At 38.4% G+C, this 27,485-nt stretch overlaps 2 protein-coding genes across 5 annotated transcripts in view; one reads left to right on the forward strand and one right to left on the reverse strand.

Annotated features, from left to right (window-relative positions):
- Window positions 1-21,483, forward strand: part of TBPL1 (TATA-box binding protein like 1) — a 29,481-nt gene extending 7,998 nt beyond the window's left edge. Inside the window, exons 1-7 of one of the 4 annotated variants that reach the window (XM_036248583.1) lie at window positions 6,044-6,063; window positions 10,691-10,866; window positions 12,836-12,918; window positions 13,075-13,138; window positions 14,838-14,941; window positions 15,031-15,125; window positions 17,373-21,483. In XM_036248583.1, coding sequence (XP_036104476.1) covers window positions 10,732-10,866; window positions 12,836-12,918; window positions 13,075-13,138; window positions 14,838-14,941; window positions 15,031-15,125; window positions 17,373-17,452 — 561 coding nt within the window. In that variant the 5' untranslated portion in view covers window positions 6,044-6,063; window positions 10,691-10,731 and the 3' untranslated portion in view covers window positions 17,453-21,483. Of the gene's footprint in view, window positions 1-6,043; window positions 6,064-9,275; window positions 9,406-9,748; window positions 9,854-10,690; window positions 10,867-12,835; window positions 12,919-13,074; window positions 13,139-14,837; window positions 14,942-15,030; window positions 15,126-17,372 lie in introns of those variants that run through there. The other 3 variants (XM_036248582.1, XM_036248581.1, XM_036248580.1) reach the window with 3 other exon arrangements.
- Window positions 21,416-27,485, reverse strand: part of SLC2A12 (solute carrier family 2 member 12) — a 54,886-nt gene continuing 48,816 nt past the window's right edge. The window contains 2 exon segments of the mRNA XM_036248579.1: window positions 21,416-21,503; window positions 21,506-21,606. Of these exon segments, the coding sequence (XP_036104472.1) occupies window positions 21,481-21,503; window positions 21,506-21,606 (124 nt within the window). The 3' untranslated portion in view covers window positions 21,416-21,480.

A 27,485-nucleotide genomic window follows, 5' to 3' on the forward strand; every position in this document is an offset into this window, starting at 1 on the left:
CAGTGCTGGGTTCACATTAATTGCACACTGAATTAATGCAATTATGAGTAATAATTTTTAATTGAAGGATTAGGGAAGGGCATCCTGGACAGATATATAAAATCAGGAAAGGGTCTAATGCTGCAAGAGGATGGGTAAAGAGTTGAGACTGTTAAAATGTATTGGATGTAGAAAAGGTTACCAAAAGTATATTGGAAACATGAGGCTCACAGCATTCCAAACAAAGCACGTTAGAGTTTATTTTGTCCATATATGAAAGCCAGGAGATGTTTCTTTAGGCAGGGTGTGGCCCAGGCAGGTGGATAATTCTGGTTACCTATTTGGTAGACGGAACAGATTGTGGAGATTGCAAGCAGAGAGTGCCATTAGGAGACTGTAGCCGTAATGACACGTGGAAGCCTAAGATAAAATACTGATGCTTGGATGCAGAAAAGAAGCTAGATGAGAAGTTAACTGGGTATAGGAGAAAAAAGAGATGAGCAATGATTCTGAAATTCCTGATTAAGGAGTGAGAGCATTGGATGGTGGCTTCCTTAATGAAAATTAAGAATCAAGAGACAGCAAGTAGTTCTGAGGGGATTAATTTTGGATGTGTTGATTTAATTTAATGACTATGCCTAATAAACAGTTAGGAATATGAGTTCAGATCTCTGATAGGTCAGGATTGATGGTAGGAGCTGTAAACTTATGTATAGCAATTGAAACCTAAAAGCTTAATGAAGAAAATCTAAGGATTTAAGGCAGTGATCTTAAATTTCAGGAATCTTAAACTCATTTGAGAGTATGAAGAAAACAGTGGCCTTCTCGGGTATACACAATTTGTGTGTACATGTATCATTTCACGGGGTTTCTCACCTCTGGAATCTATTATTGAGCTTTTCAGGGCCTGTCATGGAATTTAATTAAGAACTTCTGGTTTAAGGAGCAGAAGGAAAAGTATTTAAGATGGGAGGAGAACCTAGGAAGAAAGGTGACTCAGAAGCCAAGGGTGGGGTGGTACCAGCGGGAGAATTTTGAGAATCAGGGGTTCCCAGTGCTTTATACTCTGGAGAGGTCCAGTAGGAGGGAGTTTCAGCTGTGATACTGGACTCAGCAGTGAGCCATTCATTGGTAACGTGTCATGCCATGCCGAGGCAGGAGGCAGATCGTGCAGATCTAGTGGATGAATCTGAGTTAAGGAAACTGTGTGGTGAACAGACTACAGAAATCTTGATGTTCTCTGTGATAAACAGTCCTGATATAAGGATATAGCCTCTTTTAAAGGCCTATTTACTGAAAGGAAAATTTCATTATTTTAATGACCTATTGTGTTTCAGCCCAGTGGTTCTTAACCAGGTGCCCATTAGAAACAACTTAGAAATGTTTTAAAAATCAGGGCCCCGCAAAGTTAAGTTAATATCTTTGGGGGTTGAGCCTCTTCATAGTTTTTTGTTTGTTTCATCATCTTCTTGTTAAGAACCAATGTTCCAATCAGAACACTTCCTTATCACTCATGTGTTCTGTGTAAGAATCTGTTTTTTTACTTGTATGTTATTGTTAAATACTCAGTTTACTATTGTGTTAGTTTTAAATCAGTGCCCTTTAGTCTTTCACATAGAACTTAGTTTTCAGTATAAAAAAAAATGTATGACTTTCTTCTGATCTTTAGCCAAGTTCTCCATATTTATCATTTTTGAGTGACACAGCCCTCAGTCAATTAAAATCTGACCAGTTCTAAGTAAAATCAGAAATTCTTATGTGTGGATAGAATATTTGTTCTGTAATCCTGTTTGTTTATGTTACATTTTTTTTACTAAATAGTAAAAACTTTTCACTAGAACAGTTTGAACTCTATGCAGTATTTTCCAAGCAGCTAATTTCATAGTTTTATCTTCCTTCTCTTCATATGGCAGTCATGCATGACATAGACCTTTAACTGGTTGTCTGCATTAGTGCAGACACTTTATATGAAGGGTAAACCTAGGAAAGCAGTTGAAAGGAAACTGTCAAAATGGGAAATTTCGCCTGTGTTTTCACCTTGCCGTGCTTTTTCTTGATTAAATTCTTGATGAGCTGTCAGCAGTTCAAGTTTGAACCCTGCATTCACACTCTTGAAATAAAAAACAGGGTACAGAGAAATGTGAACTTTATGCATACCAACCCTGACACCGACAGAAGCTGAGAGGGGGTTTATTCAGTTTGTTAGCTACCTGATGAATTAACATTTATACTTGCAAAGAAAATAATGATCTTCACAAAACTATGCTGTTTTATTAGCATCAGTATAATGGCTACATTAATCTCACAAATTGTAGTTACTTAGCAATAACTTGGGACAAATATCAAAATTCTTTAGAAAAAGACAAACTCTTAGTTTTCTAAATGATCAACCGTAATATGGGAGAATAGGGACACATATGGAGAAATGAACATGATAAGTTTACACTTTAAATGAAAAAAACATGATAAACAGTTTTGTTGCAATTTAATAACCAAACCAACAACTATTTATATTGTTTTGAAATAACTTTGTTGTTACTGGTAATTTGTTTTAATTCACTGTTAAATTCAGTTATTTTTTTAAAATACTAATTTCATTTACCAGATGCATGAAAATTGTGTTCTTTACTTTTACCTCTTGCTTTTATTCTTAAAAGAACATGACCTGTTTTTGTGTTCCAAAGCTTGAGGACTAGAATGAATAACTAAAAATCCTTTTTATTTTTGAACATTTCTCTAACCATGGAAGAATGAAGACAGGAGAATAATAATAGTAACAATGAGAATAGTTAAATTTGAATGCTTATTACCCTGTGCAAGCACTTTGCTATGTGCTTTGCATGAAACTTCAATTTCTACAACAGTCTGTGATAGGTAGTGTTATTTGCCTTATTTTACTGGTGAGGACATTGAGGCGAAGAGTCATTAAGTAACTTACCCAAGATCACATGACTGATAAATGATAGAGTCTGGATTTAACCCAAGTAATCGGCCCCAGAGTCTGAGCTCTTAAATGTGTGTGTGCACGTGTGTGTAGATACTGCTTTTTGATGATGTTAAGCTCTCATAGACAGTGCATGGAATGTGTTTAGTGCCCTGGGAACTGTGCTAAGGCTGGGGTACAGAAATAAGTTAAGATTTGGTCATACATCTGAGAAGCTTGTTGTCTACCAAGGAGACATACATAAATAGAAAGATTCACAAGATTATGGGAAAATGCAGTGATAGTGGTATGCATAGCAACATGGTAATGGGACTCAGAGTAGGCATACTCTGTCTCAGTCTTGGGGATCAGGTGTCTTAATCTCTTTGATTTCTTACTTTATCCATCATGGTTTTGGTTACCTTCTATACTAGAGTTTCCATATTTTCACTTCCAGTCTAGACCTATTCTTGTCCTGAGCAATGGACTCTTACCTGATTATGTCTCTCTTCTTGGATGTCTCACAAGTTCCTTTAATTCATCATATCGTAACACAGAATCCTCACTCCTCCTCCTACCCTCTCCCCTGCAAACCTCCTCTCCCTCCAGTGTTTCTGTTTCAGTAAATAGTATCTTAGGCCACAAACTGAAGATGAATTACCCTCCATCTCCCTCTTCCTCGAATCAACCACAAAGCTCTTTTCATTCTGTTTCCTGAAAGTCTCTCTTCTCTCTGCTTCTTCCCACCTTCCTTCACCTGTCATCACCCACTACTGCCATCTCTCCCAGGACTGCTGCACTACAGACCCCGAGTGAGTTTTCTGCACGCTCTTATCTCCTAGCCCATTCTCCTGTTACAGAAGTGGCACTGATAGAAAAATAAATACATCATGTCATCTTTGCTTTTCTTTTAGCTCACTGTGCTCTTGGGATAAATATGAAAAGTTTTAACTTGGCCCAGAAGGTATGATTTGACCTCTCCTTGCATCTCCAGCCCGGTATTATGCCAGTTTCCCATTCGCTCTTCCCACTCTAGCCATGCTGGTCCTCCTTCAGGTCTGAACAGTTTATACTTTTAACTCATCTCAGAGCGGAGAACACCTGCTGTTCCTTTTACCGGTCTTGTTTACTGCTGGATCCCCATCCTCCAGCATGGGACTGAATGCTTAGATTTCCAGTTCATTGTTACAGAATTGACTGGATGCAGGTGATACTGAGCTACAGGACAAGTAAGAGTGAGCCAGGTGTGCAAGTGGGATAGATCATTCTTAGCAGAAGGAACAGCATAAGCAGGTGAAACACTGATGTTCTATACATGTAAGAGTCTTGATAAATCAGGAAGAAATCTCAGAAGGAAAATAAACAAAGGATAAGAGACAGTTAACACAATAAATACTAGTTAGCAATAATTGAAAAATGTACCCTCTTTAGCATACAAGGAAAATCAATCAATTCATTCTTGCTGTTTTTTATATCAGGTTTTCAAAGATTTTTACAAACCCTTTGCTGACTGGATACGACAGCATATACATGTGACCCCGATCTTGTGTCATGTGCACAAATAAATACGTGGACTTAGCCTCAAAACGTGTCTATAGAAGCATAGCCAATTTACTGATTATCACTGTGGTGGGATTATGGGTGACTTTTTCTTTGAGTATTTCTTATGAAATCAGAAAATGACATGCTATCTTCTTTTAAAGTCATATGTTAAAACATTTATTTGAAATACTAAATCTGTCCAGAATTTTGCTTTTACAGAAGGAATTGATATGTTAAAATTCTCATCTTTAGTTTGACTCCCCAAATTTCAGGTTATATTCAGTAAAATAACACTTTTTTTTTCTTGTTATCTGTAATTAGACATTAGTTAAAATTAATATTTTAATGTTAGCACTGATTAATATGACCTCACTGTAATAGAGCATACTGAATTTGTGCGGTGCTCCTTGACCCCTCAGAACAGTTACGTGGAGTCAGTGGTGGGCTGCGTCCCGCGTGAGGCGGAGCGGTTCGGAGTCGTCACACCGCTTCCAGTGGGGCCGCGTCTTACACACCCAGGTTTTCTTCCGGCGCAGGCGCAGTGGAGCACATTCTGAGAGTGAGATTCTGAAGCAGGCTGCTACTTAAACGTTATGAATATGAGATGGGTATTAGGTTATGCATTGTTAAATTGCCAAACACTTCATTCTCTTTCAACTGGGACTTCTTCCTGAAAGTGTAAACCACTGACCTCTCTTTCCTTAAGCACTCATTCAGAAATCAGCATCGCTCCCAGTCTCTTCACCACCTCTGAGGTGCCAGTTACAGATGTTTTTATAGACTGAAGCGTAAAGTACACTCCTCTTTACTATTTTTTAAAATATATACTTACTGGTAACCCTCAGAGTTATTGTTGTTAATTAATTTCCATTAACTTTTTTTATAGTTTTATTAATATAGATGTTTTTAAATAACACTTTATATTGATGCAAGTTATTCACTTGAATGGTACTTGCTTACCAGTCTTCAGAATTGGTATTTAGAGTGAGTCAGAGATACATTAGTTGGAGACATGTAATGAACGTAGTTTATAACTTTCTGCTTAATTTTATGATGATTTTGTACATCAAGTACTTATTGTGTGACCTATTGTGAAGAAAAGTCTTTTTCTTTATAACATCATGGACATTTTCAGACAGATGTAGGGAGAGGAGTGGAACAGACACTCGTATATTACCTGTCACCTCGATTTAACAGTTGTTAAGACATGAAGCAGTAATGTGACTTTTTTTTGTCTTAAAATACAATAAAGCCACTCTCTATATCTATTCTGAATAGATTATCTAAATTTTTTTGGTTCCTTTGGCAAGATTCCAGATACCAAGAGAGTCATCTGAAATTTTATCCAAATCTATTTATTACTGAGGTCAGATAGTGAAAAATACTTGTATTTTAAAGTAAATTACAGACAGGACATTCCCCCTTGAATATTTCAATGCCTATTTCTAAAAAAATAAGCATATTTGTTTACATAACCACTCTTTCACCTAGCAAAATTACCAATAATTTCCTACTAACATTTATTACTCAGGATCTATATCTCTTATAGCTGTTCTTTTCAACCTAGGATCCAGTGAAGGACTGTGATATACAGATGTTTCGATCATTTTAATAAAAATGTGAGCTTTACATTTATCAGCATTAAATTTTTATTTTATTGATATGGCCTCATTGGGCTAGCCCAGGAATCAGCAAATGTTTTCCTAAAAGACCAGATAGTAAGTATTTTAGGCTTGTGGGTCATTTAGTCATTGTCAGACTGCTCAGCTGTGCCATAGCCATTACATAAACACATGAGCATGGTTATGTTTCAATAAAACCTTTTTTATAGAACAAGCACTGGCCCTTTGGCTGTAGTTTGCTGACTCCTGCCTGACCTGTTAGATCTTGGTTTTCTCTGTTAATGTGACTGTTCTCAGGCTTTATATCAATTCATTTAATACTGTTTAGTTACAATATTCAACTATGTGAATCTATCAAATAGTAATAGCTGCCATTTAATAAACATGTTGCATGCTGTGCACTTAACATAGATAATTAAATGGAGTCCTTAGAAGCACTCTGGGAGGTACAGTGATACTATTACCAGTTTCCAGAAAAGTAAGGTATATACTGTACGATTAAACACATGTGAAAGAGCACCCTCTTTCTCAAAGGCAAAATGTTTGATTTTCTCCATCCTGGTCACAGGCATGTATTGAGAGATGTCAAGTATAGTAATCAGCTGGAATCACCACATAAAATGTCTATTTCCTAATCTGCTATTTTGGGAATTTTATAAAGAAGAGGATTTAAATGACATGTTTTACTTTTAGAAAAGAATGATCCCTAGGAGACCACATGGGTTCATGTTGTGTTGGCAAATTAGCCTATATCCAGTTCCTCTTCTGCCATTTCTTTTTTTTTAATTCTCACCCAAGAATATTTTTCTGCTTTTCTTCAGATAGAGTGGGAGGGAGGGAAAGAGAGAAACATCGATGTGAGAGGGACACATCGTCTGGTTGCTTCCTACACGACCCCGACCAGGGCCAAGGACTTATCGCAACCGAGGTATGTGCCCTTGGCGGGAATCAAACCCGCGACTCATTGGTGCATTGGCTGACGCTCTAACCACTGAGAAAAACTGGCCAGGGCTGCCATTTCTTAAATCATGGCTAATTTTGCGGTTAAACTTTTCGGACCCCTCCCTCAGTATCTTTATATGCAATCTGAATACACTCTAAGTAGCTAAAATCTACTTTTCTATTCTCAGGTTTATTTAATTTGAGGGGGTGCTTTTAGTTAGAGTTTGGAGTGATTTTTGTTTGTTTCTATGACAGTATTCGTAGCCTTTCAATTTAAATATCTTCTGGTGTGGAATTTAAAATGTAGTAGTCTTGTGTGCAATTTGTTTTAAAAGCCAGGAGGTGGCAGTGTTTTCCAGGTGATGCTTTAAGCAAGGTTACAGGTTGCTGAAGGAATGTTTTTAAATACCACTAGAAAGTCAGGGGACCTAAAGAACAGGATGTGTTCTTGTCTGTAAAATCATGGTTCGAGGAAGAAGTTGCTTCATCTTCTATAATGCCTTTTAATGAAAGCTAGAAATATAACATTTCCTGAAGTTAGGACAGCTGCAATTTTGAACTTGGCTTTTTTTTTTATCCTCACCCAAGGACATTTTTCCATTTTCAGTTAAGGACATTTTTCCATTTTCAGTTCAGATAGAGTGGGAGGGAGAGAGCGACAGAGAGAGAAACATCGACGTGAAAGGGACACATCGAGTGGTTGCACCCACATGACCCAACCAGGGCCGGGGACAAACTGCAACCGAGGTACATGCCCTTAGCGGGAACCAAACCTGAGTCTCTCTGGACTGCAGGCCAACGCTCTGACCGTTGAGCCAAACCAGCCAGAGCGAACTTGGATTTTTATTAGAAAGATATATTTGACTTTGTTTTTCTTATAGTAAATCTAATATTTATTTGGTATTTTAAAAAAGAAAAATCTAGACTCAAAAACAAGAGAAGAAGAAAAAAACTTTTTTTTTTTTTTTGTTAAATCTTCACCCAAGGATATTTTCCATTTGATTGTAGATAGCATGGAAAAGAGAGAGAGAGGGAGGGGGAGAGGGAGAGAGAGAGAGATAGAGAGAGAGAGAAACATTGACATAAGAGAGATACATTGATTGGCTGCCTCCTGCCTCCAACAGGAACTGGGGATCGAACGCACAACCCAGGTACATGCCCTTGACCGGAAATCAAACCCACCACCTTTCAGTCTGCAGGCCGTTGCTCTAACTAATGAGCCAAACCCACCAGGGAAAAAAAAAATTTTAAGTCACTCAGATGCCAACTTTCTTAAACAGAATAATTGTTAACATTTTGGCTGTATCGATATATAAGTACATACTTACCATGAACTATGTCTGTGACCTCATTTTTAGAATTTAAGTTGCTAAAGTATAAAAATAGTCATCTATTTTGAATTTCAAGGCTTCTTTGCATTCACAAAGATTTGCTTTACCCCTTCTATCTTGACTTATTTTCACCCTGTGTATTATTCTTGAATTTTCTCCTCAGTTCACTAGTTTAATACTCAGAGAAGTAGATCTGAGTGAATTTGTTTGAGCCTGTAGGGTATAAAAAACTGTGAAGCAGTAAATTTGACAGTTTCTTTATATGTAGTTTCTCCTTAGATAGTGTTTGTTTTTGTTTTTTTTGTAGTTTATTCTCATGGGATGCCTGTCAATTAGGATTAGGTTTGGCTGCATACAACTCTGAACAGAAATCCAACATGAGAAGCTTAACATAGAAATTGATTTTTCTCTCATATTCATGAAATCTGAATTAACTTTGTACAGGGGTAATAAGGAGTTTTTCACAGCATCAGGGACTCAGACTTATTTTGTTTTAACTGCTCTACCATCCTTACCTCATAATCTCATGATCTAGACTCCAGGCAGCAAGAATGAAGAAGGACAGAAAGGCAAAGGGGATTTTTTGCTGGCTTAGATCAGTCCCTCTAAGCAGACTTTCCAAAAGACACAAAACCATTTCATTGTACATTTTATTGGCCAGGCAGAGTCATGTGGCTTTTTGGCTGTACCTCTTGCCCTGGAGCCTGAAAAATATAGTATTTTATTTCTGCCACAATGTGTGCAGCTAGACATCTGGGTTCTGTTCCTTGTGAAGGAAGGATGGAATGTCTTGGGGTGAGCAAGTAGGAGTCTCTACCTCACATTTATAATCATGGGAACTGATGCTAAAAAATCTCTGTGCTGCCCGTTGATTTGAACTTATTTTATTCATAATCACTGTTGTTTTTGTGTTATTTTTTTCCCAGATATGTGTGCTAAGTACATTTCATACATTTTGTATAATCTCCACAACACTATTTCCTAGGCACTGTCTATTATTACATGTCACAGATGAGGAAACCAAGGCACAATGAGATTGCATAACTTGCCCAAGTTCTCAAAACTAGTAAGTAGTTCATCAGATACTGAGCCTGCTGCTTAAGTTCAGTATTGATAACTGCCTCTATCCTCTGCTTATTAATCTATCTAGATAGCTATTAATGAGGGCCAACTTCCACCCCCTACCCCACACTTTATACATAAGAATTATTCAAGGTTGCCTAAATATACACAAAGAACAGAAAAACAAGAAAATAAGCAGATTGAAGGGAGCATAAAGGAGAGAAAATACTACTACAACGAAATTGAGGTGCAGTTGATACCCAGAATTGGATGTGGTGTGATCCTGTGGAGGTGCTAGAAGCCTTGGTCTGACTTGTCATTGTATTCTAATGTACCGAGACAGGCAGGAGAACAAAATGGAATTTTCTTTATTTGGACTCTTGGCATCTTCATTGTTTTAATCATATGATTTGAATCTGTTGCTGTTTTCTGGTTTTCTCTTTGTAAATTAGGTAAGCTGATTTATCATTTACTTATTTCTTTAAGATGTGGAAAGTAACTCAGATTTTTTTTAGCTGAAATATGGGCCTTATGCTTAGAACAACTAGGACTCATTTTGTTTGTTTGTTTATGGAAATGCTCCTATTAGTAGTTTTGAAAAGATATATATTTTGGAAGATTGCAATCCCGATAAAAATGGTGTTGTGCTAACTCTTTGTTAGAGCTCCTCCTTATACACACGCGCCCTTTAGGACAAAAGACTTGGCCTTACTCATTTATTTTTCCAGTATCCTCAGTGTATAGTAGGTGTTCAGTAAGTAAATGATGAATGAATGACAGGTAAATGAGAGAAATTTGTTTATAGATGTTATAAATAATATTTTTGCTTCTTTAAATTTGTCAATTACTCAAAATAAAGGAAAAATGGGTCATCCTTTTTATAGCCCTAGCAAGTAAGAGATGGGTTGTAGTACCATTAAGTACCATTAATGATTAGACATTGAAACCACAAAGTCCAGCCCTTGAACTTGGTATGTTTGGAGACTTGCCGTAACTGAGATACACCTGGAACATAGTGGTTGTATAGACAGGTAGCAGGAGATAAGTCTGGCAGCCTCCTGGCATGACAGAGTTACTTATTAAATTTATAGAATGAAAGTTAGATTTTATATGATATGGGTATCTTTTATAAAATGGCATTTTTAGTGGGGAAAAGAAGGGACATGATTTGAATAACATTTAAAAATAAATAATACAGATTTATTTTTTGCATTTCAGTTTGGAAGATTATTTGTGAAAAATTCAGAAACCATTGAAGTTTAATTACTTTATTTTGTTTTATTTCTCAGGATGTGATCTTCGTGGTGGGAAGCTGTTTTAAACTACTCCAATGGATGCAGACAGTGATGTTGCATTGGACATTCTAATTACAAATGTAGTCTGTGTTTTTAGAACAAGATGCCATTTGAACTTGAGGAAGATTGCTTTGGAGGGAGCAAATGTAATATATAAGCGTGATGTTGGAGTAAGTATCGGAACTTTGTTATGTATGCCACATAGCCTAATTGTATGGTGCTATGAGTGCTGTACTGGAATGTATTAATTCTAAGATAGTTTCTGAGCACCGAACCATGTGCTAGTTGTGCTGGAGACAACAGTGAACCCTGTGGAAGTGGCCCCTCCTCTCATGAAGCAGCAGCTTTCAGAGACACTTGTCCCCAAGCCTTACCAAAGAGCTCACTGGCTACTAGACATTTGATATTGTTGTCTTAGGTCTTTTTTTGACTGAAGAAGGAGACTTTTATACTTTTGTGTATATTTATTTAAATATAATTATGTTTGAATTATGCCCTAAGATAGATAGATATAGGTAAGTAGTAAATTGTGTAGTTTGTTGTCGTAGCCCTCTTTAATTAGCCAAGATAGTTGGTATTCTGTAGTAACAAATTGCTGAAAATATGGTTCATATTTTAACCTGTACATTCCAAATTGTAGTTTTTGTTAAACCCATAATATTGAAAATAAAAGTGGATAACTTGCTTTTAACCATAGTGTTTTGAGATTAACATTATAAATGACAGGTGTTCATTTGGCTTTTATAAACCAAAGAATGATGAGATATATATCTTATATATTTTTTATGAAAATTAAGAATATATATATGAAGACTTTATTTAAGCTCTAAAAATTAGATGCCAGTATAGCTAGGTAAATTATTATTAGTTCTTAGTACTAGAAACTAAGTAAAGGTTAATTAAAATCAATTAAAATTTTCAGTGACTCACAAAGATTTTCAAGTTCATCAATAATACTATCTTCATTTTAAAAAAGGAATAAATATGTCTGCTTAAAAGTTTAGAGAGGAAATTGCCTAATGCTACTTTGAAACTTTCACCATTACCACGTGGCAGAGAAGTCAGTGTGCCTAGGAAGGTTAACTAGAAGAGCTGATTGACGGACAAACTGCTGGTAAAGACAAATGATGTGGAATAAACTCAGTCTAGTGCTTTGCAGCCACTAGTGTTTGAATTTTATAACACGTTTTAGCTCAAATTTCATTCTGGATCTTCATTAAATTTTGTCTTCTCAAATTGAATAGCTTTCAAGTTTGAAAATATGGCACATGACAGAGAAAAGGCAGACCTCAGAATGTAACAAGAGGTTTAAGGAGAAATGTCTGATTTGTTTGTGCTACATTATTCAGTAAACATTTATCTCTTATACATAATGGACATATGATAAATATTTCCATAAATGAAAAGTTACAATGAAAATTAAAATTCACGTGTTATGTTGGATCTTAGTTCTTGACCTATTTGTATTCACTGTGGTTTTATTCAGACCCATGGCTTTACATGCCTCTCATATCCGAGAAATCTGAAATTACATCTCTGGCTCCAGCTTTTCTCCTGCTTTCAAAATTTTCATATGGAAGTAGAATATGTAATTTTTAAATGTAGGACAATATAAAGGAGTGATGTATACCATGAAGCAAAATAAAGCAGGGTTCGAATTTACAGAGCGATGATGGAGATGATTGTTTGGTGGAATAGTCAGGGACGCCTCTCTGGAGGTGAAATCTGGTGAGAAACTTGAATGAAATGAAAATATGAAGGTAAAACATTCCGGATGAAAGTAACTGCTACGGCAAAGCTTCTGAGATGTGAACACATTTGCCATATTTGAGGATCCAGACTAATTATAAATTGCAGTTAGTTACATCAGTGGAGTGGAATGAGAGATGACATGTTTACATACTTGGTAGTTCATTGATTTCAAATATTGGTGGAATTTATACAGCCCATGTATTTTTAATTAATTGAATGTCCTTTTGGATGAATAGATTCTTTTGTTCAGTATGGTACTTGATTTAGAGAACCATTATTTTGATCTTGGGTAATCTTGGAGTAGTATTTAAACATAAAGTAGCCACATAGAGTAGAAGAATGTATGAAAATTAATCCTTATTATGTACTCTTTTTTTTTTTTTCCAGAAAGTATTAATGAAACTTAGAAAACCTAGAATTACAGCTACAATTTGGTCCTCAGGAAAAATTATTTGCACTGGAGCAACAAGGTGAATTTTAGTTGGGTTTTTAATTTTAGTTTTCCCCTCCCTCATAGCAGGAACATTTGTAGACATAGAAACAAAATTATATGTACAGTTTGTCATGTTCCTCAGTATAAAATTGATTTCCTGTATAATAATCTTTTTCTTTCCTTAAAACCGTAGTGAAGAAGAAGCTAAATTTGGTGCCAGACGTTTAGCCCGCAGTCTGCAGAAACTAGGTTTTCAGGTAACATTTTCAAAAAATATCCAAACTGCAAATATTCAAGGAATTATTTTTGTAAAGTTAAAATTTTGGACTTAGTAGACTAAAGAAATCACTACAGAAACTACTCATGATTGATCTATTCTAGGTTTTTTATACTGTTCTTCAATGTAAAATTTAGTAGTAACACTTGTCCATGTGGGTATTTTTAAAGGATCCTGGCTTTTTCTCAAATTCTTTCTTGAAGAGAGACACAGACTTGTATTCTTACAAGTTAACGACTTTTTAACTCTTTAGTTTTTCACTTTTAATCAACCACCCCCCAAAATAAAAAACACATATTCATGTTTCTGATTATTTCAAGAGTGTTGTATGTATGCAGGGGTTGGCAAAAGTAGGTTTACAGTATATCAGGACATTGATGACCGTGAAGAACACTGTGCCTGAGTGTGTGTGAGTGTGGCAGGTACACTACAAGAATGTGTAAATGAAGGCCAGCAGTTTGAGCACTTAAGAGATTGTACCTAAGTGCGCTGTGCCATTGTGACATTCTTTTGAGTTTGTAACTGTTATCATAATGATGACCTGTATGTCTTTTTCTATATGACAACTGTAAACCTGCTTTTGCGTGTGTGTGTGTGTGTGTGTGTCAGGATAAGTAGAGCTTATACTTATACTGTATACACTGGTCGGCAGGCTCTCACACTTGTACAGTGACCATCACTGGCAGGTTAACCTCATCAAATATAATTTTGTAGAGGCATAAATTTGAAAAAATTAACATATATATTATGGACTTGCTAGGTCACTTGCAAATAATGAAGAAATGAAAGAAAGATAAAGATGAGCTACAGTCCATGAAGAGGGGAGCCTAGGCGGTTGGGAATTTGGATGGGCAGTGACGGGGAGTCGATCGGTGAGGGGCGCGGGAGTGTCGGTGCCCGGCCCGTGGCAGTGGGGAGGCCATTAGTGCTGCTGCCACTTTGCACCGCTGTATGGCTTTCGACAATGGTCTCGTGTGGGTACTGAGTTGCAGCGTGGTTAGTTTATCCAGAACTGTGGTTTTACCAGGAACATTTGAAAAGATGATAAGATAAAACCATTCAGGACATTCATAGCAGTTGCTGAAGTTATTAATTTGAGAGGACATTATTTTTAGCCTTAGAACTTCTTGTCCTAGCATACAATTAGAAATGTTGAGAGAAAGCCCAGTGAGTGAAAAGCACAGTTTTATCACTTTATCCCTCACTCTGTCCCTCTAAAGAAAACAAACATCTAAGCTCACAGAAATATCATTTTACCTTACTGCGTATAAGAAAAAGTCTGAACTTTGGAGTTCGGTGCTTTTCCATTTTGACTCGTGAAGTCTGTGTTTTGTTTTGTTTTTCTGTTTGCTCTCCTATCCCATTAGACTAAATATCCCATTTAAAGTATCAAAAATTTAAACTAAACATGAGATTCAAAAGACCGAAGATGAACTGTTATCATGCAAATATCTCAATATTTTCTTAATGAAGTTTTTGAGATTTTTTTTTTCTTGAATTATAGCATTTAATGAGTCACTGATAACTTAAAGTACTGGGTCCATGCTTAAGATATTTGTTTTATTTATTTGCTTTTATTTTTAGGGATTGAAACTTATTAATTATTTAAGATTTCTCTGATGAGCAGATTTTTTTGTTTGTTTCAAAATAATTCATTGAGTTTTATTTCTCTCCTGAAGGTAATATTTACAGATTTTAAGGTTGTTAACGTTTTAGCGGTGTGTAACATGCCATTTGAAATCCGTTTGCCAGAATTCACAAAGAACAATAGACCTCATGCCAGGTGGGTCTTTGAAAAATCAAGATTAATTTACCAAATGTGAAAATACTTGTCAGGCTATAAATATTTATATTGTGACTCTCTTTGTTTAGTTATGAACCTGAACTTCATCCTGCTGTGTGCTATCGGATAAAATCTCTACGAGCTACATTACAGATTTTTTCAACAGGAAGTATCACAGTAACAGGTATTTTATGACATTAAAACCAAACTTGTCGCCCTGGCCGGTTTGGCTTACGGTTAGAGCGTCAGCCTGTGGTCCCGAGAGACCCGGGTTCGGTTCCCGCTAAGGGCACGTACCTCAGTTGCAGTTTGTCCCCGGCCCTGGTTGGGTTGTAGGGGTGGCAACTACTCGATGTGTCCGTTTCACATCGATGTTTCTCTCTCTCTCTCTCCCTCCCTCCCTCCCACTCTATCTGAACAAAATATCAAAAAATGTCCTCGGGTGAGGATAAAAGAAAAACAAAACAAAACTTGTCAGTTACATATTGAATGAGATACGTGGTGCCCATACCAAAGTAGAAATTCTGTCTAATTTGTCCCCATCAGTCACTTGCCCTTCAAGGGGAACCATTCTCATCTCCTGACATTTAACACCGTTGATTAGTTTACCTGCTTTTATGTACTGTTTTAAAATCTTACAATATACTATTTTGTGTCTCTTCTTTCACTGATTACTACCCTAGTGAGATCCATCCATATTGTTCCATGTAGTTGTAGGTCATTCATTCTCATGGCTGTGCAGTGCCCAGTGAGGGAATATACTGTCTGCAGGCATTTGGACAGTTGCCAGTTTGGAGCTATTAAGAATATTCTAGTATTGATTTTCGTAATATGATTTTTTAATTTATGATATCTTGCATTTAAAATAAGAGACTCCCATAATATGAACTTTATAATGGTTTTACATAAGCAAAATATATAAGTATAATTGGTATCTATCTGTTACATATTATGTGTACTTGTTGTATCTATTGAGTCAAGTATTTGGAAGGGATGGTTTCAGAACACTAGGCCTAGGTGTCAAAGGTAGGATTAGCCATGCAGGATGATTTTTACAGGTACTACAGTTACAAATTATACATAGACATTACTTGGGAATCAGGCCCAACTTTTGGCCTGCTTGTGTTAAGGGAAAGTTCTTTAGTGTCCTTAAGTTTTTCTTTTTATTCCCTCAATCTTTAAAGGAGAATAAAAATTATTAACATCTTTAAATGCCTAACAAGTAAGTTTTGGTTTTGACTCATGCCATGGGTTTTCACACCTACCTCGAAACTTTTAAAGCTGATTGCCAGAGCTGTGCCTGAATCTTCGAGATGGAGTGGTGAGGAACAAGTCTGTTTTTCCCTTCTTTCAGCTCTTTCTATACTTGGAACCCAGACTTCCGAGGGGCCCCAGAGTCTACTGATAGGTCTGTGCTAAGGATAGAATAAAACAAGGCATATAGAAAATCTATCTTTTATTGAGTTTGTAGATAATTAAACAGCACAATAGCAAGCTGAAGACAATTGACCTGGCTAATTATATATTTACATCTGGAATATTTTATGAGCTGTTATAACAATTCAGTGAATACCCAGTGGTTCCCATGGGAAAAACACTGTACTATGTTTAGGGGGTGAACTGAGTCAGGAAGGAGTGGACCAGCATAAGACATAGTCAGTACCGTCAGAATGCACAGCAGGTACGTATGTATATTTTTTAGGGTCCTTCAAAGGAGGTTAGTAGAGTTAGTGAAACCATTTTTATTCAAAATAAATTTTATGAAAATATTTTTATGGTCCACTTTTATGTTTCTTTTGAGATATTTAAATGAAAGATTATATTTTTAAAGTTATTCCTGGTGTTACATAATTAATATGTATAGTCGCCTCATTCCACGTGCTTTTTTGTTTTCTGTTGCCTAAGCTGTGAGGGTGAGATGGCCAGATTGGTAGTAAACACGTTGTTGCCAAGTAGTAGTCAGTCTGGGCATTTTAGACCATGCAGTTGATACCTCTGGTTTCCCAACACTTTGGAAGCAGCTTTGTTACTCTGCTGGGTTCTCGCTACTCCTTCGAGCTTCCGTCGTAGCCTAACCAAAAGCCAGACTGCAGTGACAGGGATAATCGTTTTCTAGGCCACTTGTCATTTCTTCCTTTACTGAGCAGACTATAGCACTTTTCATTCTCCTCTGTGATAGTTCGTGTGCAGTTTTTATACACACTCTCTTCACATTGGTGCCCTGACACAAGATGAATGACATCATTTTTGTTTCAGCTTTTCATTGTCCAGGCAAAAATGTATTCTCTCGGTTTTTATTATGACTCTGTGTATAATTGTGTGTGTAGATTTTTTAAAAACAATAATCCCTAAACTACTTGGATGTTTTGACGTGTGAGGAATGAGCTTTCTTTGCCTCCTCTCACCTCTTCCTCCACTGTGTTCGTTACAGGGCCCAACGTAAAGGCTGTTGCTACTGCTGTGGAACAGATTTACCCATTTGTGTTTGAAAGCAGGAAAGAAATTTTATAATTCATCACTTCATTGGTTAGAATCCCTAACTGAGCACCTTTTAAAACCTGCTGCACATTGGACTCAAAACAAAAGGAAAACTGGACCAACCGTAATTGAGGAAATAGACTCTTTTATTCATTCACGACGACAGTGTAAGCTCCAGTCTCTTTGGATTTTATTTCAATCTTTGCTGTAATACGAAAAGGAAGTTTACAAGACATGACATTGCTGCTTTCACAGAAGGACATTCTATTTATTTTCGCAGTGATTCTCGTGTCCCCATAAGCAGAGCTGTCACAGTGTGCACGACCTTAGTTTTGTTATTTTTTTCCAGTTTGAGCTAATGTGTTTTATTTGTGAATAGTCTTTTACATTTTTGTATGCTGAATATGGGCACCAAAGAACCTGTAAAAGTTATCTTTTTCAATTGAATGTGCATAAATAAAGTTTGGAAAAGGTCTCTCTTCATATCCATTCTATAACTTTATTCCCCATTTTCTATTTTAATAAAAATTGTATTCATACGTTTTTTAAATCTATGCAAGCTTAACTTTTGCTAAAGTGTGAAGTATGTTTTGTAAATATATATATATATATGCCACATGTATATGGTATCTTTTAATGCTGTGTTACCAAATATCAAACAGGAATTTTTTTTTCAAATTAGAAATACAAATTCTAGGGAACCACAGTAGAACTTAATAGATTAAGCATAATGTTTTATGTTGCTAATTTAATATGATAATGTTAAATATTTGAAAAGTTATAAAATTGTAGTTTCGAGAAGAGAAACTTCTTACAAGATGGATATGAAAAAGAAGCTGCGATGGGTTGTGCCTCAGATGTACCTTTGGATTCGGAAAGACTCACCTGTAGCTGTAGGAAGGTGGTCACCTCAGGCTGGCGCTCAAGGCAGCTGAGTCTTGCTGTTTTAACAAGAAGTGTCCACAAGCTGCCTCTGTGTCACAGTATCATCATCATCTAGTTCACCTTGAACTTGAAACCGTTTCGCAAGATATGTCTTTCCCCTTGCCGTGTCTTATGTAATGGATTGAAGAGTACCTACTGAGTGTACAGGATGGCTACCCTTCAGGTTATAATATGTGTGTATTTGTGAACCTGGGATGGTACGGCAGAAGCACGCCTCCCTGTGCTCTGCCACATGTGTTCAGGGCTTTAGTATAATCAGCAGATTTTCACTTAGAAATAAAACTTAGTCCAGAAACAAATTACTTCTCCAGTAGAGAATATTCCAACATAATTTTCCCCTACAGCCTGAATTTCCCAAATGATTTGAACCCATGAAAAATTGTAACATCTTAACCTCCATATTCTAGTATTTTCCTCACCATATTATAAAACATTGAAAACTCAGTTTAAGCACTGCACATGTTATTTTAGTTTTATCTTCTTAATGCCTTCCCCTACCGTCTCCCCCTCATAAGCAGGGGACAAAGGCTAACTTTTTATTTTCTTGTGAAAAACTTGTGATTTTCAGACTTCTCTTTTTTTCACATTTATTTGCTTCATTTAAAGTTCCAGTAGGATAGATAGCATCATAAAATAGAGAATAAAATTCAATGAAGAAGTTAGAGGTTCTGTGAAGACTGTTTTAAAAATTTGAGATTTCCACTTAGTTTTAATTAATAGTAATAAGTGACCTGTTTTGCTGCGTTCTTAAAAAAATACGGAAAAGGAGAAAAAACCATTATATGGCCAAGGTACGTAACCAGAGTCATAGCATTTTCAGTATTTGAGTGACTTGAAAACCAGGTAGATCAGTGAGCAGCCCGACAAAATGCTTTCTCAGAAAAGAGGAGGAAAGACAATCTGACGGGTCCGGTTGCAGGGCCATTGCCAGGAGCGTCACCTGGAGCGTCACCTGGCAGACTGTCCGTGACCCACCCGCACACCTACCAAGCTGGTGCGGAAGGAGCGGTCTGAGGTCTCCCGCTGGCTTTTCACAAGTGCTGTTTTTATAAATAAAAACTGTGAATATGTACATACAAATTATAAGCATTTCCCCTTTTTTATTTTTGAAAATCTAAAAGCTCTGATTGGCGGTGTATCAGGTAAAAATTAGTTTGAAGATAGAATTGTTTAGTTATAAACTCAGGATAGAAAAAGAAAAATATAACAAAGTATTTTAAGATACTGAAGTTGAAATCATTATTAATAAACTAATAGGTTTATATACAATTTTCTGCCCATTACCAATGAATGGCTAAACCAAGAAATATCTAAAGTAGCATTTGAACTTCAAAGAAAGCATGTAACAATTTTGTTAAATATCTTACCATATTCTGTGATGTTTGGCAAAGAACAAACTTTTATATTGATGACCTATCTTGATATTTTTTAAATCTCAGTATAATTCCACTGAAGATTCGTAATGAATTTCTTAAATTGATCCTCTACAGAACACACTTTCTGTTCCAAAACAAACAAATGGGGGGAACTGCACGCTCCACCTTGCTGTGAAATGTACCGTGGCGGAATGAGGTCTCCCATCGCCCCCCTACCTTCCCCTGCCGTGTTCATCGAGATAGGACCTTTCAGGACCAGGACCGACAGTCATTCTGAGACTCTGACAGTACAGTGTTACCATTTCCTACATCAGGTAGTCTTCCACTTTGTCGCAGGGGAATGTAGTGGATCATATACCCTTGTACCAAACTTGGAACTGGCTGTTACATGCCAGCCAGCGGGAAGATGCGGGCTGAATAAAAAGGGTTTTCGTTTTTGAGTCTAAGGATTCTCTTTTCTTCAGGTTAATCATATTTTTGGATTCATTTTAAAGTTAGGTTGCTCATTATATTTTTTGAGTGTCTTCCATAGTTTATAACACTAGTAATGTAATAAATTACTACTTAAGTGGTTTTGAGATTCTTCACTGTAGATTTTCTATCATATCAAAATTCTTTGGGTAAAATGCTTCACCAAGTTTTAAAATTCAACTGGAGAAATGCGTAAGAGAGCAACCCATTGTGTGGGTGAAAACCCAAGTTCTGATGCAGTTGGCAATCTCTCATCATAGAGAAGAACATAGTAAGGGAATTGTCCTGATGTCAGAATGTCATTGATTATGTCTGTAGTCACCTGGAAGTCAGCGTCGGTCATAGCCTGAGGGCCATAGTGATGGTGATAGAGGTAGTGATGACCCTGAGGAGTGCAAAGAACCGCAGGCAACTGTGGGTCACTCAAGTATCATGAATGCCTTGCAAAGAATTTATAACCTTGGCTTGAAAAGTCTAATCTAATTGCTTAGAGATTTGGATGAATAACCTAATAGCCTGATTCCTAATGTTTCACTAACAGCTAAATAAATATGGTCCCAGGATTTTCAAATTGTCCTTTCTATTCATATGTTTTAAATGGATGGGAATATGATGTTTCTCAGGCAGCACAGAATTGTTTCTTGCATTATTTTGTAATACTAATATGAAATTCATAAAAGATTTTGCATTACATTATAGATCATAAAATAAAATGCATAATGTTTGTACCTGTTAAACTAATTAGGAATTGTCACTACAATCCTAGCCAGGACCCTATCCTAATCTAGAACATATGTGCACTTGTCCACATTGTGTCCTGGTTCTTTTTTTACATAACACCCAACGCAAGCAGTGTCTTAGTGGGCAAACAACTAAGCTTGTGTTTAGACCACTTACGAGTCTGAACAGCAAAGCTGCAGCTGGCCTCTATACACACGTACGTACCTGAAGGCCAAAGGTGATCGCATCACTAGGTCAGTCAGTCAGAGCTGCTCTCTGAAAGGTGAAAGTGTTGAACCAGCCTGTATTTTTTTTGACCTGGTATCCTGCTTGGAGTAATAAAGAGAGGCTTGGGACCTTATACCTCATTTACCTATTGTGGGTGGAGATTAACGGTATCTTTATAAATTAGCTTCATGACACTAAAGACAAAACATGGGAGTGGCCAACGTGTTGGTATGAAGACACCGTACTAAATAAATGTCCTTACACTGTATCAGCATTTATAAGGTTTTGAGGCTATTTGTTCTCTGGACCAAGCTGCCCAAGTTATCCCCTGCCACACAGCTTTTGCACTCCAAGAGCTGCTCTTGGGGTTTCCCTTCTTGGAGCTGTTTTGGTGATAATTTGTCTCCGTGATGACTCATAAAACAAATGTTGTTTTTCACATAGTTCCTGAAAGAGAAAAAGGCACGAATGAAAATGTCATTCTTAGTTTCCAGTACTTGAAAAAAATGGTGCAGGCTATTAGTTTTTAAATTCCCCCTGGGCTTTAATGTTTTAGCTTTGCAAAAAATGTTTTAATTGCAGCCTTGATGTGTCATAGAATCCAGCATACCACAGAACTCTGGCCAGTCTCACGCGGAGGGTAAGATGTGGGGTGTCTTCTCAGGACACGGGGCAGTCCTGTGTGCAGAGAGGAATTCCAAGGAGAGAGTTGCAAAGTACTATGGAGGTACCATCCCAGATCCTCTCCTTTTTTTCCATTTCTCTAACTGTGCCAATCTGCCTATAAAATTTGCTTAATCTGTTTTACATTGTTCCCTAGCTCCTGCATGAACAAATTCTTTTCTACAGGATTATCCCCCTCAGTATGAAAAATATGCTCTAGTATTTTACATTTATTTAAAAGGACAGACAAGTCCACCTTTGAACCTCTCTACCCTATTACACATTTTTTTTTTTTTGGAATTTTACCAGTTATTCAAGTGATTGCAACATGCCTGCTACTAGAGGAGGTGCTGTAGATAGAGAAGAAAAAGACTCCTGCTTTCAAGGAGCTGCATTTAATAGAGGAGAAAGGTCATAAGCATATAATTTCAAGTAGTGAAAATGCTAATGAGAAAAACAGGAAAAGGGGAAAGAATGAATTTGCGGGTGGGGGTGGAAGGCTATATCATACTGCTGGCATCTCTAAAGAGTTAACATTTGATCAGAAACTGGAATGAAGTTAGGGAGGGAACCAAGGGAAGAATTGCAAGTAAAGTACTTACAGAAAGACCAATATGGCTAGTACATGAAAGAAAATGGAATCAAAATACCTTTCTTTTTAGGGTGGGTAAAAAAAGCACACCAGGTTTCTATGCTAATGAGATGTAGAGATCCAGCGGGAGGTCAGATCTGGGTGATGCGGGGTGAGCAGGGAGAACTTGGGGAATGTCCTGGAGAAGGGCAAGGTGAGGTGTCGGCCCCAAGCAGGAGTCGTGGGCCGAGACAGCCGGGAGGGATGGTGGTGTGTTGGATACAAATACCAACGTAGGGGGTGATGTGGACGGTTATGGATGTTCCCTCTGTGTCAGGAGCAAGGCCACCAGCGGGAGTCAGGAGAGCTCAGGAGGGGGGAGGTGTCCGGAGAGGTGTTACTGAGCAGCTGTCTAGCAGAGAGGCCGGTAATGGAGGGGACGTGTGTGATGGCCAGGCAGCACTGAGGGCCACTTGAAGTCAGTGTCTGCGATTTTAAATGAGACCCAGGCCTATGCTTGTGTGCCTTCTCGGCCAGGTTCGTCTGTGTGACTGCAGAGGAGCACGTGGAGGCCTGACACTAAACTAGATCATGCCATTCCTCTGCTCGGACTGTTTTAGCAGCGCCCATTACACTTAGGATGAACCCAAACTCGCTCGGCTTACACCCCTGCACACCAGCTGGACCGACTTTCTGCTTTATCCTTTGCACTGACTGTTCTCGGGGCCTCCACGCTCCTCTCCCCTGTCTTTGCAGGGTTGGCTCTTAATTGTTAGTTATCATCCAGATTTTATCTTTTATCTTTTTCTTTTTGGTTAATCCTCCCCTGAGGGTATTTTTTCCACTGATTTTTGTTTTTGTTTTTTAGATAGTGGAAGGAAGGGAGGCGAGGGGGGAGAAAGAGAGAGAGAGAGACATTGATTGGTTGCCTTCCACACTTGCCCCAACCAGGGTGGGAATCAAACCTGCAAACCAGGCATGTGCCCTTGACCGGGAATTGAACCCGAGACCCTCCACTGAGAGGGCGGACTTTAATCACTGAGCCACGCTGGCTGGGACCCAGATTTTATCTGTAATGTTACCTCCCAGAATAATTTCTCAGCTCACTCAATCAAAAGTCGCCCCCCCCATCACTATTTTATCAGTGCATTTTTGCTCACTGATTAATTGTAGCACCTAGAACGATGCCTGGCACATAATAGTTGCTCAGCAAATGAATTTGGATGAAGGAAGGAAGGAATGGTCACACCAGTAAAGGCACGTACCTCAGTTGCAGTTCAGTCCCCGGCCCTGGTCGGGTCATGCGAGAGGCAACCAATCGGTGTGTCTCTCTCACATCAATGTCTCTCTCATTCTCCCTCTCTCTCTCCCTCCTTCCTTCCTTCCCATTCTATCTGAAGATAAATGGAAAAATATCCTCAGGTGAGGATTTTTTTAAAAAGTGAAAAATAGGCCCCAGAACTAAAATATTTACCAAAGAAGAACTTGTGTTTCTCTACATGTTTCCATTTAAGTTGGAGAAAAGTCACAGCTGAAATAGCACACGTTGCCACGTCCCATTTTGAGTTTGTAACATGTAAGGCAGAAGTTCAAAATAAAGTCCTGTCATACTACATTATTGCTGAAATCTTTCCTGACCTCCCAGCTGAGTTACTTTATTTTATAAGAAATATTAACAACCTTGGAAGAATATTTGTTTTCTCAGGCTGGTGGGAATAGGAGTAAAAACCCAACTCCAAATACCAGAGAGGAAAATGTTAAGCAATGTGTAGTATCAGGTTAGAAATTGACTGATATTATAGTTTCCTTTCTCACCCCTTAGCAAATCACATCGGGGCTATCAGTTTCCCTGGTGACAAACGTTAATTCATTGTTTCCTTCACTCCTAAATGCGTGGACTCCCTTGACTCAATGGTGTCCTTCCTCAGCCTTCAAGTTCACTTCAGCTTCCGTGCCCCTCGCAAGTTCCCCAGGCTTCCTGCCACCCACATTACCTCCCTAGCTTGATAACTTTTCAGTACCATTACGTATTTTGTTTTTATTTCTGTCTCTGACATTCCCCTCCAGGGAACCTTGTTTAACATGCACATTTCATACATACTTTGATCAATCTACACAATTCGGGCTGCTTACATTTTCATTTTTAAAGCCTTTGCCAACCTGCTGCTTCAAGCTAAGACAAGCCCCAGCCTTTAGTGTTGCGTAAATAGGAGTCCTCCAAGATTTCTGCAACTCGGATTCTTGCTGCCATCAGTACTGGGCTCCGCCACGTGCATACACACACCCCAGCAGATGCTGTTCCTGCTGCTATACGTGAGTTTAAAATGCAGAATTATTTTGCCACCTCATCTTCCATAGTTCTCTGCACCCGTGCCCATACCTGATTTTGATCTTCAATACCAGCCTCCCAGAACTCGTGTGGTCTGACTAGAGGTCGACAGGACCTAGGCTTTTGGTTCTATCCTACTTTGCAATTTATACTTTTCTTGGAGGGGGTCTGGATTTACGTTTGAGTGATTGCATGACTCGAAAGTAACAGAAATATGTTTCTTTCAAAAACATGGCCTAATTCAGTCTTACTAATTTAGAGATTCCTTCCCCACCCCAGACTCTGAACAGTTTTGTTCAGTTTTAGATCGTATGTTCTTAGGGAATGTCTTGTTCTGGAGATCCACTAGATGGGAAAACGGACCTTCCTTAAGTTTTGTCTTTAGTTTTTCATTTGCAGTTTGCTACAATCTGACAGCCCCCTGTGAAAAACAGATCTAAAAGTTTTTTCACCTTAACTTATCCAGAACATTCTGCTTTCAAGTTAAATTTTGTAAGAAAGAGTGCGATAAAGAGTGATAATAGGGCAGCTTCCTTCCACTGATGCATTGCTCCTTCTCCCTGCTCGATTTTATAGCTAGCATTGCTCGCAAGGATTTTAACAAAGCTTTATTTTTATTTTTTTTATTAGTTTGTTTTTGTTACAGATGTTTCTCATTTTTCCTCCATTGACACCCTCCTCCCCCCTTCCCCCCCCCCATCCCCAGCTTTGTTGTCTGTGTTCATTGGTCATGCATACATGCATGTAAGTTCTGTGGTTTATCTCTTTCCCCCCAACCCCTCCTCCTCTGAGGCTTGTCAGTCTGTACCCCACCTCTATGTCTCTGGGTTAATTTTGTTCAGCAATTTGTTTAGTTCATTATATTCCACAAATAAGTGAGATCATGTGATATTTGTCTTTCTCTGCTTGGCTTGTTTCACTTAGCATAATACTCTCCAGGTCCTTCCATGCCATCTCAAAGGATAAGAGATCTTTCTTTCTTACAGCTGCATAGTACTCCATTGTGTACATGTACCACAGCTTTTTAATCCACTGCTGGTGGGAATGCAGACTGTTGCAGCCACTGTGGAAAACACTATGGTGTTACCTCGAAAAGTTAAAAATTGAACTTCCATTTGACCCAGTGATCACACTTTTAGGAATATACCCTAAGAAGCCTGAAACACCAATCAGAAAGAATATATGTACCCCCATGTTCATAGCAGCACTATTTACAATAGCTAAGATCTGGAAACAACCCAAGTGTCCATCAGTAGATGAGTGGATTAACAAAGCTTTATTTTTAAAGGGATTTTGCTCCCCCAGCTAGTAGATGGGTAGCTAAAAAGTGCATACACACAAGGTGTGTTTCCCTAAAGCCAATGAAACAAGCCCTGGACCCATTACCAGCATAGCTCCTTCCATGAGCTACACTGTCATGTATAAGTTTGCATTCATAACTTGTAATATTTTTCTTAAACTGGGCCCTCAAAAGCTTAAGCTCCACAAAATGTGGATCTGCCCCTGCTTGTGACGCTACGTGTTGAGGACCAAATCGATTTCTCCAATGTAGGTATAGCTCCCGGTGAACTCTTCCTGGCGTGTCCCACAGGGCCTCACAGGCAGTGTACAAACTGGGCTCTGTTGTCCCGACCAGACACCACAGTCTTGCCTCCCAAACCTGCTCTTTCTCCTGCTCTGCGTCTTCCTTCAGTGAATGCCCCACTGTATACCGGGTTATTCTCCAAGCCGGAGAGAGATCCCAGTTCCCTCTGTTCCCTCCGCTGCCTTTTCCAGTCCAACCCCGAGCTGTGTAGGTTCTATCCCCGCACCCAGACCAGCCCCACAGATTCCCGTCTGATTCCTCCACACACTCCTCAAAGGTCTCCTCATTCGGCCTGTCCCCTTTCCATTGCCCAGATTTCCCTGGAGTGCTTCTTCAAAAATCCAGTTACTTTTCCCCTCTGCCCCGTTGTTTTAATCACATCCCATTACTTTCAGGATAGAGTCCAAATTCTTTCCCAAGACGAGTAAGATCCTTCCGGCCCGCTCTCGGCCCTGTGCCCTGGCTCATCTCTGGATCCCACTCAGGATCTGCGTTCTTCATCCCACACCCCTAAGTGCACCGGCCTCTAGGCCTCTGCGTGGGACCCCTCTCCGACTCCCCCGCCTTCCTCTGTGCCCAGAAACTCTTTCAAGGCTCCACTCTGGCAAAATCCTCCAATACACTGTGCCTTCCACGCAATGTGTTACAATGGTCTGTTTTCTTGTCTGCCTCTCAAAGAAGCAATGGACTCTTTGTCTCCTATATCTTCAGTTCTTTCCTAGTGCAGTGCTGGGTCCATGGGAGGTGGTCAACAGACAGTTAATAAATAAAATCTGAAGTGGGGGAGGAGGGCGTGCTACAGGACCGCCAGCGTGGCTCCCTTACCTGGACACAGACCTCGTCCTCCTCCCCTGCTCAGACCATAGACGAAGTCACATCCTGGGACCCCCAGAGTAGCTGCCTTCCTGACATTGTATTTCTCTTTGTAAGTGAATGTGTCATTTTCATTTCAGTGTTTAAAAACAGGGTCTTGTCTTTATCAAAACTTAGCCCTACAGGTTGACATTTTACTTAGGGCTTGAATTCAGAGAAAAGTTTTTCTGCTTACTAAAGTGATGCGTTTCTAAAATGTGAACCATTTAAACGTGCAAAAAGTACAAAGTAAAAAATGTTCCACAGTCCTGCTTACTATACACCCTAATAGACCAGGGTGAATAGTGTGGTCTATGAACATACAC

The sequence above is a fragment of the Molossus molossus genome, unplaced genomic scaffold (genome assembly GCF_014108415.1).
Source record: "Molossus molossus isolate mMolMol1 unplaced genomic scaffold, mMolMol1.p scaffold_m16_p_8, whole genome shotgun sequence".
In the NCBI taxonomy this organism is placed as follows: domain Eukaryota; kingdom Metazoa; phylum Chordata; class Mammalia; order Chiroptera; family Molossidae; genus Molossus; species Molossus molossus.